The 13,311-nt window shown below is 50.4% G+C and overlaps 2 protein-coding genes across 3 annotated transcripts in view; one reads left to right on the top strand and one right to left on the bottom strand.

Annotated features, from left to right (window-relative positions):
• The window catches only part of MYH16 (myosin heavy chain 16), a 30,660-nt gene extending 29,268 nt beyond the window's left edge, over positions 1–1,392 (bottom strand). Inside the window, exons 1-2 of the mRNA XM_077316602.1 lie at positions 1,318–1,392; positions 246–524 (exon numbers count right to left, since the gene is read on the bottom strand). Coding sequence (XP_077172717.1) covers positions 246–455 — 210 coding nt within the window. The 5' untranslated portion in view covers positions 456–524; positions 1,318–1,392. The remainder of the gene's footprint in view (positions 1–245; positions 525–1,317) is intronic.
• A 2,774-nt stretch (positions 1,393–4,166) lies between these two features.
• Positions 4,167–12,797, top strand: KPNA7 (karyopherin subunit alpha 7). Of its 2 annotated transcripts, none has more exons than XM_077316702.1 (11): positions 4,167–4,299; positions 5,761–5,867; positions 6,679–6,813; positions 7,815–7,900; positions 8,288–8,556; positions 9,356–9,438; positions 9,924–10,187; positions 10,529–10,762; positions 11,131–11,313; positions 11,860–12,009; positions 12,565–12,797. In XM_077316702.1, the coding sequence occupies exons 2-11, from the start codon at positions 5,802–5,804 to the stop codon at positions 12,649–12,651; spliced, it is 1,557 nt and encodes a 518-aa protein (XP_077172817.1). In that variant the 5' UTR covers positions 4,167–4,299; positions 5,761–5,801; the 3' UTR covers positions 12,652–12,797. The 2 variants fall into 2 exon arrangements, with proteins under 2 accessions (XP_077172817.1, XP_077172818.1); XM_077316703.1 differs by lacking the exon at positions 4,167–4,299 and adding an exon at positions 4,533–4,551.
• Positions 12,798–13,311: the final 514 nt, after the last annotated feature.

Here is a 13,311-nt window from a genome sequence, read left to right as displayed (position 1 = left end):
GTCAGCTGCAATTTGACAGCCCCTCCCACCATCACTAACCAAACTAACTAGTGTTTAATTCTGGATATCAGCCTTCATGTGCAGGCGTCTGATGAAGCGTGCCTGCCCACGGTAACAAACAACCGTTATCCCTGTTCGGTCCCCCTCCCCGGTTTGAAAAACCCTCTGTTGGGAGCCTCCAGCAAACAAACCCAATCCAGACGCAGGATCTTTTTTTTTTTCCTCCCCGCTCCGCATCGAATCACCTGATTGGTCACCGTCTTCACAGTGACTTGGTTGTCCGATTCGGACTGGATCTCCCCCGCGACGAAGCCTTCTTTGTCGTCCTTGACCCAGCACGACTTCTTGATGTCGTACGGCTTGCTCATCGCCTCGATCTTCTCTTTCTCGGTGGGAGCCAGGAACGGCAGGGGGTCCACATCGTCCCCGCACTCTCCTTTGTAGCCTCCAGGCATGTTGGCGTTGGTTTCCGGGCCGAAGCAAGAAGGATGCAGGAGCTGGCAAAGGGGCTATCCACAAGGTGGCTGCTTGGAGGAGAGGAAGTGGACAACTGATGCAGAAGAACATAACAATAATAATAATAATAATATAATTATGATGATGTATTTTTATTTCTATCCTGCCCTTCTGGATCGCTCAGGGCAGGCAACAGCAGTAAAGCCAAGACTCGGTTACAATTAAAACAAAACATTTACAAAAGACAGCATTGAATTTCAACCAGTTTGTACAATTAGAAGAAGAGTTGGGCCTTAGATGCCGCTTTTATCTACCTGAAGGAGTCTCAAAGCGGCTTACAGTCGCCTTCCCTCTCCTCTCCCCACCACAGACACCCTGTGAGGTGGGTGAGGCTGACAGAGCCCTGAGATTCCTGCTCGGTCAGAGCAGTTTTCTCAGTGCTGTGGCGAGCCCAAGGTCACCCGGCTGGCTGCATGCGGAGGAGGAGCGGGGAATCAAACCTGGCTCACTAGATTAGAAATCCGCACTCCTAACCACTGCACCAAGCCACTCACTTCTCCCCTCCCCAACTACCGTTCTTTCCTGCTTTCCTTTTTGCCCACAGAAGGTATTGTTGGGATGGCAGCCTCCAGGTGGGGCCTGGGGAGCCCCTGGAAGTACAGCTCATCTCCAGACAAAGGAGAGAAAAAGCGGGGCTCTGGAGTATTGTACCCCACTGAGACCCCTGTCCTTTCAAGGCTCCACCTCAAGTCTCCAGGATCTGGCAACCCGACCCCCGATCCCAGCTAGTGGCCGGGGACACCTGGCATCCCTAGGTACCATATCCCCTAAAATGGCTTTCAACCGACAGAGAGCACCTACCAGAGACAGGGCAGGAAGACACCTCTTGTTTCAAAGGCACTGGCTGGAGTCTTTTATACCTGTCCAGTGTGCTAAAATAACACTCCTTGCAGGGAGGGAGGAGGGGGACCCGTCAGCCAAGGCCTTCACGGGATTGGCCTAGCCCCGTCTCCCTCAGGAGAGATGGAGTCCCGCCCGCTTTCTTGGGGATTTCGTCTTCCTCCTCTCGGCCTTATAGGGCATCTTGCAAATTCAGGCCCACGGCTCGAGGGACCAGAGGAAGCCGAAATAGAACCTCCGTCTTGCAGGTTTTGTTTTCTAAAGCGGGGCTCGCTTAACAACTGGCAGGCCGCGAAGGGCCTTGCTAACTGCGGCCTCCGGCACCTCAGGCAGGGTGGATTTGGACAACCGGGTGGAAAGCGTAACAGAGAGTGTCCACAGCTGGACCGCTGGCAGCTGGCCCTGGCTTCCACACAACCCATCCGACCCCAACCAACATCCCAGAAGTGGAGAGCAGCGAGGCAGACAGGGTTTCTCGCAACAGGGTTTCTTGTCGCTAGAAAAGCTGAGAAAGGCGGCTGTAGTCCCTAGTGTCAAAATGACAAGAGTTCTTACTCAAAGTTTCAAAAGATCTGAAGCTCCTTCAGCAAAGCAGGTCGTAAAGTTATGACACTTCAGGCTGTGCGTTTGATTCTTCCTCTGCGGTTTTTGAAAGAACTCCCCTCACATAGAAAACTAGCCTGCCAGGGATTACAGATCAACACGTGACATCCTATTCTTTTATACTCACATCTCTCCCCCCTATATAAGAGTCTCTAACACAAACACACAACGGCAATCAGACGAGCCAGGGATTCTCTTCACCGCTGCTTCAGCTGCCCCAGAGGACCCTTTGATAATTTGATTTGCGCTGCTAGCCTTCTGCTTCAAGGCAGCCGCTGTCTCCGTCACTCTGTTCCAGCCAGCCCCAGAGGGGAAAGGAGCTGCTTTTTTCTGACACAGCAGAGAAGCTGCCGCTAATTAGCAGCCGGATTGACAGAAGAAGGGGTTTGTGTGCCGGGCAGTTATACTAAGCGCCAGAAGTGGAGAGAAAACTGCTTTTTTTCCTCCCCCTTCCTTCCTTTGTAGTATTTTATGGACCACTACAAAATATATGTACATATATATGGAAATGCTGAGGCCTCTCTTTCGTGCTTCAGCATTCATTCCCAGCTGTCGCACGCTGCCTGACCCTGGGAAGGATCGGTGTATTCCCACCGGCGTTCTGTGATAGCCCGGTATTGGCCCAAACAAGGGAAAGTTCTTCTTCTCGGGTTCTATTTACGGAATCTCCTTCTCTGCTGGAGAGAAAGGTGGGGTTGGGAATGGCCGAAGAAAAAACCCTAAGGAGGGGGTCTCCAACACGGCACCCATGGGCGCTGCAGCATCCATCAACGATGTTCCTAGCAAGGTTTCCGATTGGCCTCTGGAGATCCAATTGGCTGTGAACATGTTGCTTCAGCAGCAGGGGCCTCTGCAGCACCAAATCTGCCCTGTGGGACTGAAGGTAGCCATTTTGTTGCTGACTCCACCTCCTGGGGCAACCATTTTGTGGCTGCACCCCAACAGCACACTGTGTCCATATTCCAGAGTCAAGAAGGTTGGAGACCCTGTGCCCTGGGCACCCCCACTTGTCCTCAGAACATGTGCATCATATCTTGCCATCCTTCCTGGTGGGTTTAAGTAGATTAGCAGTTCCCAAGCTGTGTACGAAGAGTGCATGAGAAACAGATTAAGCCAACCTGTAAAAAGCCAAAGAATCAGTCACAAAGAATGCTGCCCGTTGCATCTCTGTATGATTCAAAGGAAGGTCACTGTTTTGTCTCTGTATGAGCCGTCGCTCAAATCTGGCCTCCTCTCAAACACAAGGCACATTCCCCCGAGAAAAGGTGAGTCTAAACTTCCCCCGGTCTGATATTACATTTGGGGTGGTGTAGTAATGTTTGACTTTGGTCTTATTTTAAAAAATGCGTACCCCAGCTATGAAAAGTTCTAGAAACTTCTATATTTATTGTTCCGCATGACCAGAAAAGAATCTCGTCCGAAACTGCAGGTCTTCTGCAGCTGTCAACCTTCTTTATATTTGCACAAAAGAGACACTGTCATTCCAGATTTGAGGCACACATTTTTTCACCTCTCCATTATCGTTGCGTTCTTATCCAGCTGAAGGACAAACCTTCCTTCTCTGACACCCCCCTCCCCACGTGGCAAACTATCACCTTCCTTCTCAGTTTCCCAAAAGCTGAAATTAAAGTGGATCTTCTGGAATTTCAATAAAAGGTACCACTTGTACTGATCGGAACGCAGGCCTGTCTCTGCCACTTATGAAGTGAAAAACTAATCTTTTCTGATCTCCATCACTTGTACCCTGCCTTTTTCCCCAATAGAGACCCAAAAGGCCTTACAACATTCCCCGCCCACCTCCATTTTACCTTTACAACAACCCTGTGAGGTAGCTTAACCTGAGAATACAGGTTTCCATGTCAGAATGGGGGGGGGATTCGAACCCAGATCTCCTCCATACTCAAATATTGCTTATTTTTAATGACTTGCCTTTCTCCAGCCGCTTGGAGTGTATCCTGTCGACCATTTTCATAAAGTTCCCCATTTCTGCTGCAAATTGAAGATACCACAATATTAAAGATAGGATAGGCTAAAATGGGGGTGGGGCGGAGTTACCAATTTTTTGGGGGTGGGGTGGAGTTACTAATTTTTTTTTTTTGAAGAGGGGGGAGAACAAAATCACCTTCCAAGAGATGTCATTGTCTATTGACGCCGCCCTCGGCGCTCAGGATCGCATTGCGCCCCGCGCTGAAGCCACCTGAGCGAATGGAACGCGCCGACATTAAAGGGGCGGGGCCGCGCCGAGGCTGAGCCAATGGAGGGCGGGGATTCAATTTCCCGGGAAATTTAAGCGCCACGCTCAAGGTGGGCGGGTTTGAGAGGCGGATTACCTAAAGGAACGTGAGTATGGAGGGCGGCCATTGTCCTGGCGGGAAAAGACGCGGGTGTTGCCTGTTTTCCCGGTTTTGAAGCAGTTCGGCGGCGGGGTTAATTAGTTTGCGCAATAGGAAATGCCTTTCCCCACCTTGGCTTTTAAAAATGTTTGTTTTATCATGTTTTCTTTGCAGAAGGTTGTCTTTCCCTGGGCTCGCTTTGCTTTCTAAGCTTCCACAGTATCATAAAATACCTGGCGTCAAAGTTCAAGCCAGGCCTGTGAGTTTCGTGGAGAGAATTGCCCCCCCCCCCCCTATTTCAAAAGATCCATACTCTTATTAACTCTGCTGCTGAGGTGGCTTTTAATAGCTATTAACCTCGACGTTGGTCAAAAAGACAATTATATCTCCTTCCGAGGTGGTTTCTAATGGTCATTAACCTAGTGGTGGGTCACCACAGCCAAAGTGTTTATGGGCCAGGCAAAGTTAAGAATTATCTCTATTTCTGTTTCCACCGGAAGCAGTTTTGCCCTATATTTGAGAGATAAGAATTAGTTATTATACCGTTTTCACTACCAATATGAGTCTCAAAGCGGCTTACAATGGCCTCCCTTTCCTCTCCCCACAACCGATACCCTGTGAGGTAGGTGGGGCTGAGAGAGCTCTGACAGAACTGCTCTGTGAGAACAGCTCTAAGAGAACTGGCGAGCCCAAGGTCACCCAGCTTGCTGCACACGGAGCAGTGGGGAATCGAACCTGGCTCACCAGCTTAGAAGCTGCCTCTCTTAACCACTATGCAAACCCACAGTTCAGTATGGCAGGACTTTGCCTGCAAAAGGTCTTGAGTTCAATCCCTGCCATCTCTGCTTTTAAGAGTCCCCACCTTGTTTGGGCCTGCAGGTGCCTTTGGATGCCTGACACAGAGTAGAGGCCTGCTGGGTGACCTTGTCCAGTTCTCTCAGAACTCTTGGTCCAGTTCTCTCAGAACGCTCTCGGCCCCACCTGCCTCACAGCATGTCTGTTGCGGTGAGAGGAAGGGAAAGGTATTTGGGAATACTTCAGGTAGTAAAAAGAGTCCCGAAGTCCAGCTTTACTTGGCATGATGGTAGGAAAATAAAACAGCATGTTGAATTCAAGAAAACTGCAAAATCCTGGGACTTGCTTTCACAGGCTTGGTGACCCACAGTTTTGGGAATGTTTGTTATACAGTTTAAACCCCCTCTCCAAAGCGGTTGTTGACTCTGGTGGGGAAAATACATTGCTTCTGGCACCCCAAGGGGTTAAACATGCTCTTTCTTCCAAGGAAGTGTCTGTCTGGAGCTGCAAACCAGTGTTTTAAAAAAAAATCACCAAAATCAAATGACATGTATTAACAAGCTGGTGCTTTTTGTGCTGCAGTATAGCCCCTGGGGAAGCAACCGCACTTCGCTTGACTTGAGAACAGCCAAGGAACTGGATTCCCCACTAACCCTTATTTTGAATTGCTTAGGTGTTCAGTGGAAACGCCCTGCTTCCATCGCTGGCTCGACAATGCCCACCACCAACGAGCAAGATGAACGGATGAAGAAATTCAAAAACAAGGGGAAAGATGCAGAAGTGAGTACGGGCTGGGGAGTTTAGTAGCGGATTCCTCGTTGGCCGAGCTCCGTTCTGCAGCCTCGCGAGGGCTGCAAAAGCACGGGACTTCTTGTGCATGGATGGGAGCCTCCATGTACAGGAGCAGTATACCTCTAAATGCCAGGGGCTGGGAAACAATTGAATTTCAGGCCGGGGCAGCGGCCAGCACAAAGTAGCGCCCTACAAGTTTTAGGAGATGGCTTTACAGCAGGCCAATGTGTTTTGGGTTAAATCCCATTATAAGACAGCAAATATCTTGATAAATACCGTCCTTTTAAGGAACAATTTCTTACGTATGGAAATAAAGCTAGGAAACTATCTAGCTTAACTTTTCAGTCCAAAACTCGTTGCCGTTTCTCCACAGATTCCCAGTCCCAAATTCTGACCTTTGGCCTGAGTCATGTTCATCCCCACCCTGTGGTTACCACTGTGCTTGACTTTTCTCACTGTACAATGTGTTCTTGCTGGACCAGTCGGTCCCTTGATTTGGTACCTTCCTGGTCACTGATAGTTGCATAACTATTAAATCTAACATCATAAAATGCATTCCGGTGGGTCGCCATCTTGGTCTGAAGCCACATAACAACGTTTTTTTAATTTATTTATATTTATATACCGCTGCTCTCAAATGTCTCATGGCAGTTCACAAAATTCAGCTGATAATACACAGTTGATGGTCTGGATTGCGAGGAAGGATATAAAGTTTTTACAGTGTCCAGTTGTGCGCTGCTGACAAGATAGCATCATATTTGCTGGCTCTCCCCACTTGCCACCCCACACTCTTCTGCAGGCGATGAGGAGACAGAGAATCGAAGTCGCAGTCGAACTTCGTAAGGCCAGGAAAGATGAGCAGATCTTGAAGAGAAGGAACATCTCTTTCACAGCGGAGGATGGCCTGTCTCCGGAGAGAGAAGACAAGAACACGGTACGGATATGCCGGAGCAAAATACCTCTCCCAAACACTTAAAAGTGCTGCTGTTGGCCATTCAAAGGACGCTTTTGGCCACTGTGTGAGGCAGGATGCTGGAAAGATGGGCCACTGGCCTGACCCAGCAGACCTCTTCTTAGGTTCTTAAAAGCCAACTGTTCCCAAACTCTTGAGCTGAGGGCACAGTTTTTCCCTTTCTTTCTAGAACAAAATGGGAAATCTGCTTAATTCTCTAACTTTTGGCCTGTAGAACTGAAAGGGCCGTGGCTTAGTGGTAGAACTTCCACTTTACATGCAGGAGGTCCCAGGCTCAAGTCCTGGCATCTCCAGTTGAAAGGACCAGGTAGTAGGTGATATGAACAGGGTTGCCTGATCCATCGGACCAGCTAGCGGGAGATGGGCAGGAATATTCTGGGAGCAGAGGAGGGAAGAAGCAAGTACCAGATGCAAAATTGTTGTCACCTGGAAGTAAGAAGCTGGTTCTACCATAGAGTTTTGCCCAAATACCAGAGTGTCACCCCTCCCGCCATGTCACTGATGTGTGTGATTTCTGGGTTATGTATCAAGGTCGCGGCTTCCTGCATGTTTGGGAGGAGGGGCAAATTCCCCCAGTTTCTGAGTACCCTGAAATGGGGAGAGGCTCCAAACTGGGGATCCCCTGCCCCCAACTGGGGACTGGCAACCCTGGATGTGAATGACCACCATCCAAAGTCCTGGAGACCCACTACCTGTCTGAGCAGACAATATTGACCTTGATGGACCAAGGGTGTGATTCACTAGAAGGCAGTATCATAATCCACGGCCTTCATGGGGAATGATGCCTCCCTTGGGGTCAAAGCAATGCTGAGTTTGACACTTGAATTGTTTTAAGGCCTTACGGTTTACAAAGCTCCGGCCGGCTGCAAGAACCTGCAAACACGCAGGGCAGTACCTTGAGAAATACTTGATGACGCTCTCCTGAGCTTTCTGTCTCTCCTCCCGGTTCTACTCTACTGTAGATTGCTGAGCTTTCTTTGGATGAAATAATCGATGCCCTGAATTCGGATGACTTCCACCTGCATTTGAAGGCAGCTCAGTCAGCCAGGTACGTTCAACCAAAAGAGATCTCCTTGGTTCTTGCCCAGATGCTCACAGAAGGCCTGATGTTGCCTCTGGAACCACTGAGTACTGGCATGAAGGCTGGAAGACGGTTCACACATCCGTGGTTGGCTAGAAAGGCTGAATACAGTCCTGGAAACTGCTAGAAACACCAATGTGTGGATCATTCACACGGCAGGAGGGAGACTGAGTTAAGGATACCTGTGGAATAGGTGAATTTGAGTGGTGGGAAGTCATTGCCGGTCTCTGCCTGTCCTGGCCTTCTTGGTGGTCACCCATCCAAGCATGGACCAGGGCGACCCTGCTTAGCTTCCAAGACCCGACAAGAAGCCAGCTAGGCCTGGTTCCAGCAGCATCCTGTGTGTCCCTGCAGGAAAATGCTTTCTAGACAGAAGAACCCGCCCATCAACGAAGTCATCAAAGCCGGGGTTGTGCCCAAACTGGTGGCTTTCTTGGGTCGTCACGACGCCCCGAACTTGCAGTTCGAGGCAGCCTGGGCTCTGACCAACATCGCTTCCGGCACGTCGGACCAAACAAGGGCTGTTGTTGAGGCCAACGCCATTCCGGCTTTCATAGCCCTGCTGGAGTCCCCGCTCATGCACATCTGTGAGCAGTCCGTGTGGGCACTCGGGAACATCGCAGGTAAGCAGAGAGGAGGTGGCCAAAGTGTGGGTCTCCAGATGTCCATGGACTACAATTCCCAGGAGCCCCTGCCAGCAGCATGCTGGCAGGGGCTCCTGGGAATTGTAGTCCATGAACATCTGGAGACCCACATTATGGTAACCCTTGCTCTAAGATTTCTGAAAGGGGTGCTGAGTGGCAAGATCTTTGGGCTGCTTTGGGCTGATCCTGCGTTGACTAGATGGCCTGTATGGCCCCTCCCAACTCTATGATTCTATCTTCAGGGCCTTTGTACAGCTCATGGGGTCATGGAAGCTGATAGGTGGATCATGTGTTTTTTTGGTGATGATCCTTTTAAGCCCAATAGAGTTTTATGGGGGGGGGGTTATCGTTGAAAAGATTGTAGGGGGTTTAAGCTTCCCAATTCCTACTTTGTACAGAGAGTGATTACGATATGGGATTCGCCACCAGAGGGTGTAGTGATGGGCACAGAAATTAAAGTTTCGAAGGGGGGATTCGATAGATTCATGGAGAAGAAGTCTATCAGTGGCTACTAGCCACGGTGACTGAGGGGAGCCTCCTTTCCGCCCCTGAATCCGAGAACCAGGAGGAAATATCAGGGGAAGACCTCCGCCCCTCTGTCTTGTTGTTGGCCATCCAGAGGAACTGGTTGGCCACTGTTTGAGACAGGATGCTGGACGAGATGGACTGTCCTGCAGGACACTATTTATGTTCCTGACCCAGTTCAGCGTCTGCCATCTTCGGGGTAACAGGACACTCCTTAGCGAGTGGTCCTCTTGACTGCTGCTCTGTTCTGTAGGTGACGGCCCCATGTACAGAGATTCTCTGATCCAGCAGCAGGTTATCCCACCTCTCCTGGCTCTGGTGGCGCCAGCGACTCCTGTGAGTATGCTTCTAAATCAATCCAGCTTCTAAACCGAAAACACAAATGAAGTCTTGAGTGGAACACTGACTATGCTAAATACACACCTGTCCTCTGACGCCCCCTTCAGGACGCTCTTCATATTCTGTTCAATCCTGCACGCTGTGGATCTTGCACATTTCAACTCAAAACTGCTTTTTGTAGAGCAGGAACTGGTATCAAGTGAAAAGGCTGTTAACCCTCCTGTCTTGTGAACCTCCTCAAAATTATGTTCTCGTTTCTCTTGTGCTGAATCATAAGTGCTTTAAGCCAATAGGAGAAGCGACGTGAATTTGTCACTAGTACAAGAGTACAAGGGACTTCAGAGCCTTTGAGTCTCCAGGCCGCCATCTTGAAGTGGCTCATATCCTATCCTGTCCTTGAATAATTAAAGAGCCCACCCCCTGGCTTCCCAGCCAATGGGATGAAGCCTCTCTGAAGAAGTCCTGCCATGTTCTGGTTCCAGGTGGGGTTCTTGAGGAACGTCACGTGGACGCTGTCCAACCTCTGCAGGAATAAAAACCCGTGGCCACCTCTGGAAGCCGTGAGGCAGATCCTTCCAGCTCTGATCTGTCTCCTGCAACACGAAGACAAGGATATCATCTCGGATACCTGCTGGGCCATCTCCTACCTGACTGACGGAACCAACGACCGTATACATGTCGTGGTGGAGACGGGAATCCTGCCGAGGCTCGTTCAGCTATTGTCCTGTCCGGATCTGCCCGTTCTGGTAGGCAAATGGGCTTTTAGGGGGAGAGGTTGGAGTCGTAGACTTGTCGCCCCCCTCTGTCCTCCACATTTACCCAAGTGGGAATTGGATAAACATCTGGCCTTTAGTCACAAGGTATAGAAGAAGAACTCTCTATGGGGCAGGGGTGCTCTGTCGTCTTAGTACTTGTGGGGGGGCACAGTGGCAGGGCTTGTGGAGTTCTGACCTCACTGGTGGGACCTCCCAATGGCGCCTGGGTTTTGGCCACTGAGTGCTGGCCTGGATGGGCCCCTGGCCTGACCCAACCCGGCTTCTCTGTTTTATGTTCCCTGCCCACCCTCCTTAACCCACCGTTGCCTTAGACCCCAGCTCTGCGTGCTGTTGGCAACATCGTCACCGGGACGGACGAGCAGACCCAGCTGGCCATCGATGCGGGCTTGTTGTCCATCCTGCCCCGCCTCCTGCGGCACCCCAAGTCCTCCGTGCAGAAGGAGGCAGCGTGGGCGTTGAGCAATATTGCAGCGGGGCCCTGCTCGCAGATCCAGCAACTTATCACCTGTGGGCTCCTGCATCCCCTGGTGGAGCTTCTGGACAAGGTAATGCAAGGAGGGGCTTTTGGGAGGCTGCTGCCTCAGGCGCTTGGTTCTATGGGCAAGCAGCTGCTTAGGGGGGACCAATACAACTTAGGACCTTGGCTCACCCCTGCCAATCAACAGCAGCAGGAGTTCCGCCAGGCTAGTGGTGAAGCAGGCCCAGGAGGGGATGGGTGAATCTTGTTTTGGGGTGACCAAACTCCCCAGCATGGTCACAGGCATTATGTAAACGTTCCAGGATATGCTTCTTAAGCTCTAGTTTCATTTTCTCCCCTTGCTCTTTGGTGAAGAAACAAATTGGTGGCATGATGTGCCACCAGAACAGATCTGATGCTGGTTTTTTTTGCTGGCTTTTTGCTCCCTGTCTGCAGGGGGACTTCAAAGCCCAGAAGGAGGCTATCTGGGCAGTTGCCAACTTCACCACAGGAGGCACTGTGGAGCAGGTGGTTGATCTGGTCCAAGCTGGGACCCTCTTGCCCTTGCTCAACTTGTTGACGGTCAAAGACGGGAAAACCGTCCAAGTGATCCTGGATAGCCTCTCCAACATCTTCTTGGTAAGATATTTTTTTTCTTTCTCTCTCCAGTGATTTTCGCTGCCTCTTGGTCTATATATAGCAGGGGTGGCCAAACTGTGGCTCTCCAGATGTTCATTGACTACAATTCCCATGAGCCTCTCCCAACATGTATGGTAACTGGGGGCAAAGGGGAGAATGCGATCATCTTGGAGGGCGGGGAATTAAAAAACAAATCAAGGCTTTGTGTAGTTACAGGAAGTTCTGACCCTAGAGTTCCTGATGATTCCTAGAGCTACTTGGAAGTGACAAGGGTAGCTCTAGCAATTGCTAGAAACTCTATGGTCAGGTCAGAACTTCCCGTAACTACACAAGGCCTCAATAACGCATTGAGCACAAGGGTCGACGCACAGGACTTCAGCCAGTCTAGAAATTCGACTGGTGACCAAACGTCCTGATGGATTGACTTCAGAGTGCCAATTCTCCACCAAAGATGGAGGAACTTTGGCCAGTATAGCAAAGGGGGCTGTTTGGCATTGTGGGAACACACTCCTGAACGGCTGCATCTCTCCTTTCTCCCCACACCAGTCTGCTGAGAAACTGGGTGAGACGGAGAAGCTGTGTATCCTCGTCGAACAGCTTGGCGGCTTGGAGAAGATCGAAACGCTCCAAACTCACGAGAACAATGCTGTCTACCAATCTGCTTTAAATCTCATAGAGAAGTATTTTTCTGGCGACGTAAGTACCTGCTGGCATTTGACCCCATACCCTCTTCAGGTGTGTCGGTCTCAGCAACGTGCAGAGCCAGCTGGGTTGTTGCAAAGCATGGCCAACCTAGGGAATACCAGATTGTTTTAATGGTCATGTCTGACCCTTGGGGTGATGCCCTCTAGCGTATTCATGGCAGACTCAATATGGGGTATTTTGCCAGTGCCTTCCCCAGTCATTACCGTTCACCCCCCAGCAACCTCGGAAGGATGGAAGGCTGAGTCAACCTTGAGCCATCTGCTGGGATCAAACTCCCAGGCTCATGGGCACAGCTTCGGACAGCATTTCTGCTGCCTTACCACTCTGCGCCACAAGAGGCTCTTGGCTATTGGGGCGCCACAAATCCTTAAGCTGGCTCTAGTGCGACAGGCCCTGCAAATCCTTAAACCGGGCCTGGTCATCGATACCCCTGTGGTCATTGCTACACTCTCTGGAAGCCTATTTCACATTGTTAATATGAACTAACATCCTTGATTGCTTCCTCATCTGTTGTCTTTTCCCTCCTTACCCTCCCTTGGACGACAGGAGGACGAGAACCTCAATCCTGAGACGGACAAAGAGGGCAGGACGTTCACTTTTTCAGCCGACGGAGCAGATCACTACGAATTTTGAATTGCAGCCCGGACTTGTCCTGCAACAGGGGAAAAGCACTTTGAACTGACTGTTGAAGCACTAGAAGGGGGCGGGCGGGGGGAAGCTCACAATGGGAAGAATCTTGTTTGTAATTCTGGTCAATAAATCACAGTTTTGGATTTGTATTCTCCGTTGTCTGCAGTTCCCTTCTTCCAGGGAGACCCTGGGGCCAAGGGCGAGGCCCGGATACAGAGAGCAAGCATCCTATAGGCATTAAGTGGCAGACTCTAATCTGGAGAACTGGGTTTGATTCCCCAATCCTCCACATGCAGCCACCTGGGGGACCTTGGGCCAGTCAGAGTCCAGGGCAGTTTCTCTCAGAGCTCCCTCAGCCTCAGCAGAGTGTCTGTTGTGGGGAGAGGAAAGGAAAGGTTTCTGTAACCTGCTTTGGGCCTCCTTCAGGTACTGAAAAGCAGGGTATAAAAAAAAAACAGCTCTTTTTTTTTTCTTTCTCTCCAGTCTTCCAGGAGCGGACTAACCTCCTCAAGCCAGAGAATCTCAGTTCATGAGGAAAGGTCACTTTAGCTTTCTTGTCAGCTCTTCTGCTTTCTTCTCGGAAGGTTTTCGGACCGGGACTTTGAGCGGACTGGTAAGAGCAGATCTCTCCTTTCTTCTTGGAATACTTTTTCGAAGAGGGCA

The sequence above is a fragment of the Paroedura picta genome, chromosome 17, assembly GCF_049243985.1.
Source record: "Paroedura picta isolate Pp20150507F chromosome 17, Ppicta_v3.0, whole genome shotgun sequence".
NCBI classification, from domain to species: domain Eukaryota; kingdom Metazoa; phylum Chordata; class Lepidosauria; order Squamata; family Gekkonidae; genus Paroedura; species Paroedura picta.
The sequence above is the reverse complement of the archived record's forward strand: the minus strand, read 5'-3'. Positions and strand labels throughout refer to the sequence as shown.

What these genes read in the sequence shown, in the direction of transcription:
- KPNA7 (XM_077316702.1), top strand. Translation starts at nt 5,802, where the DNA reads ATGCCCACCACCAACGAGCAAGATGAACGGATGAAGAAATTCAAAAAC. An exon ending in TGGTGGAGCTTCTGGACAAG is followed by an intron (nt 10,763 to 11,130) that starts GTAATGCAAGGA and finishes CCCTGTCTGCAG; the next exon opens with GGGGACTTCAAAGCCCAGAA. An exon ending in AGAAGTATTTTTCTGGCGAC is followed by an intron (nt 12,010 to 12,564) that starts GTAAGTACCTGC and finishes CTTGGACGACAG; the next exon opens with GAGGACGAGAACCTCAATCC.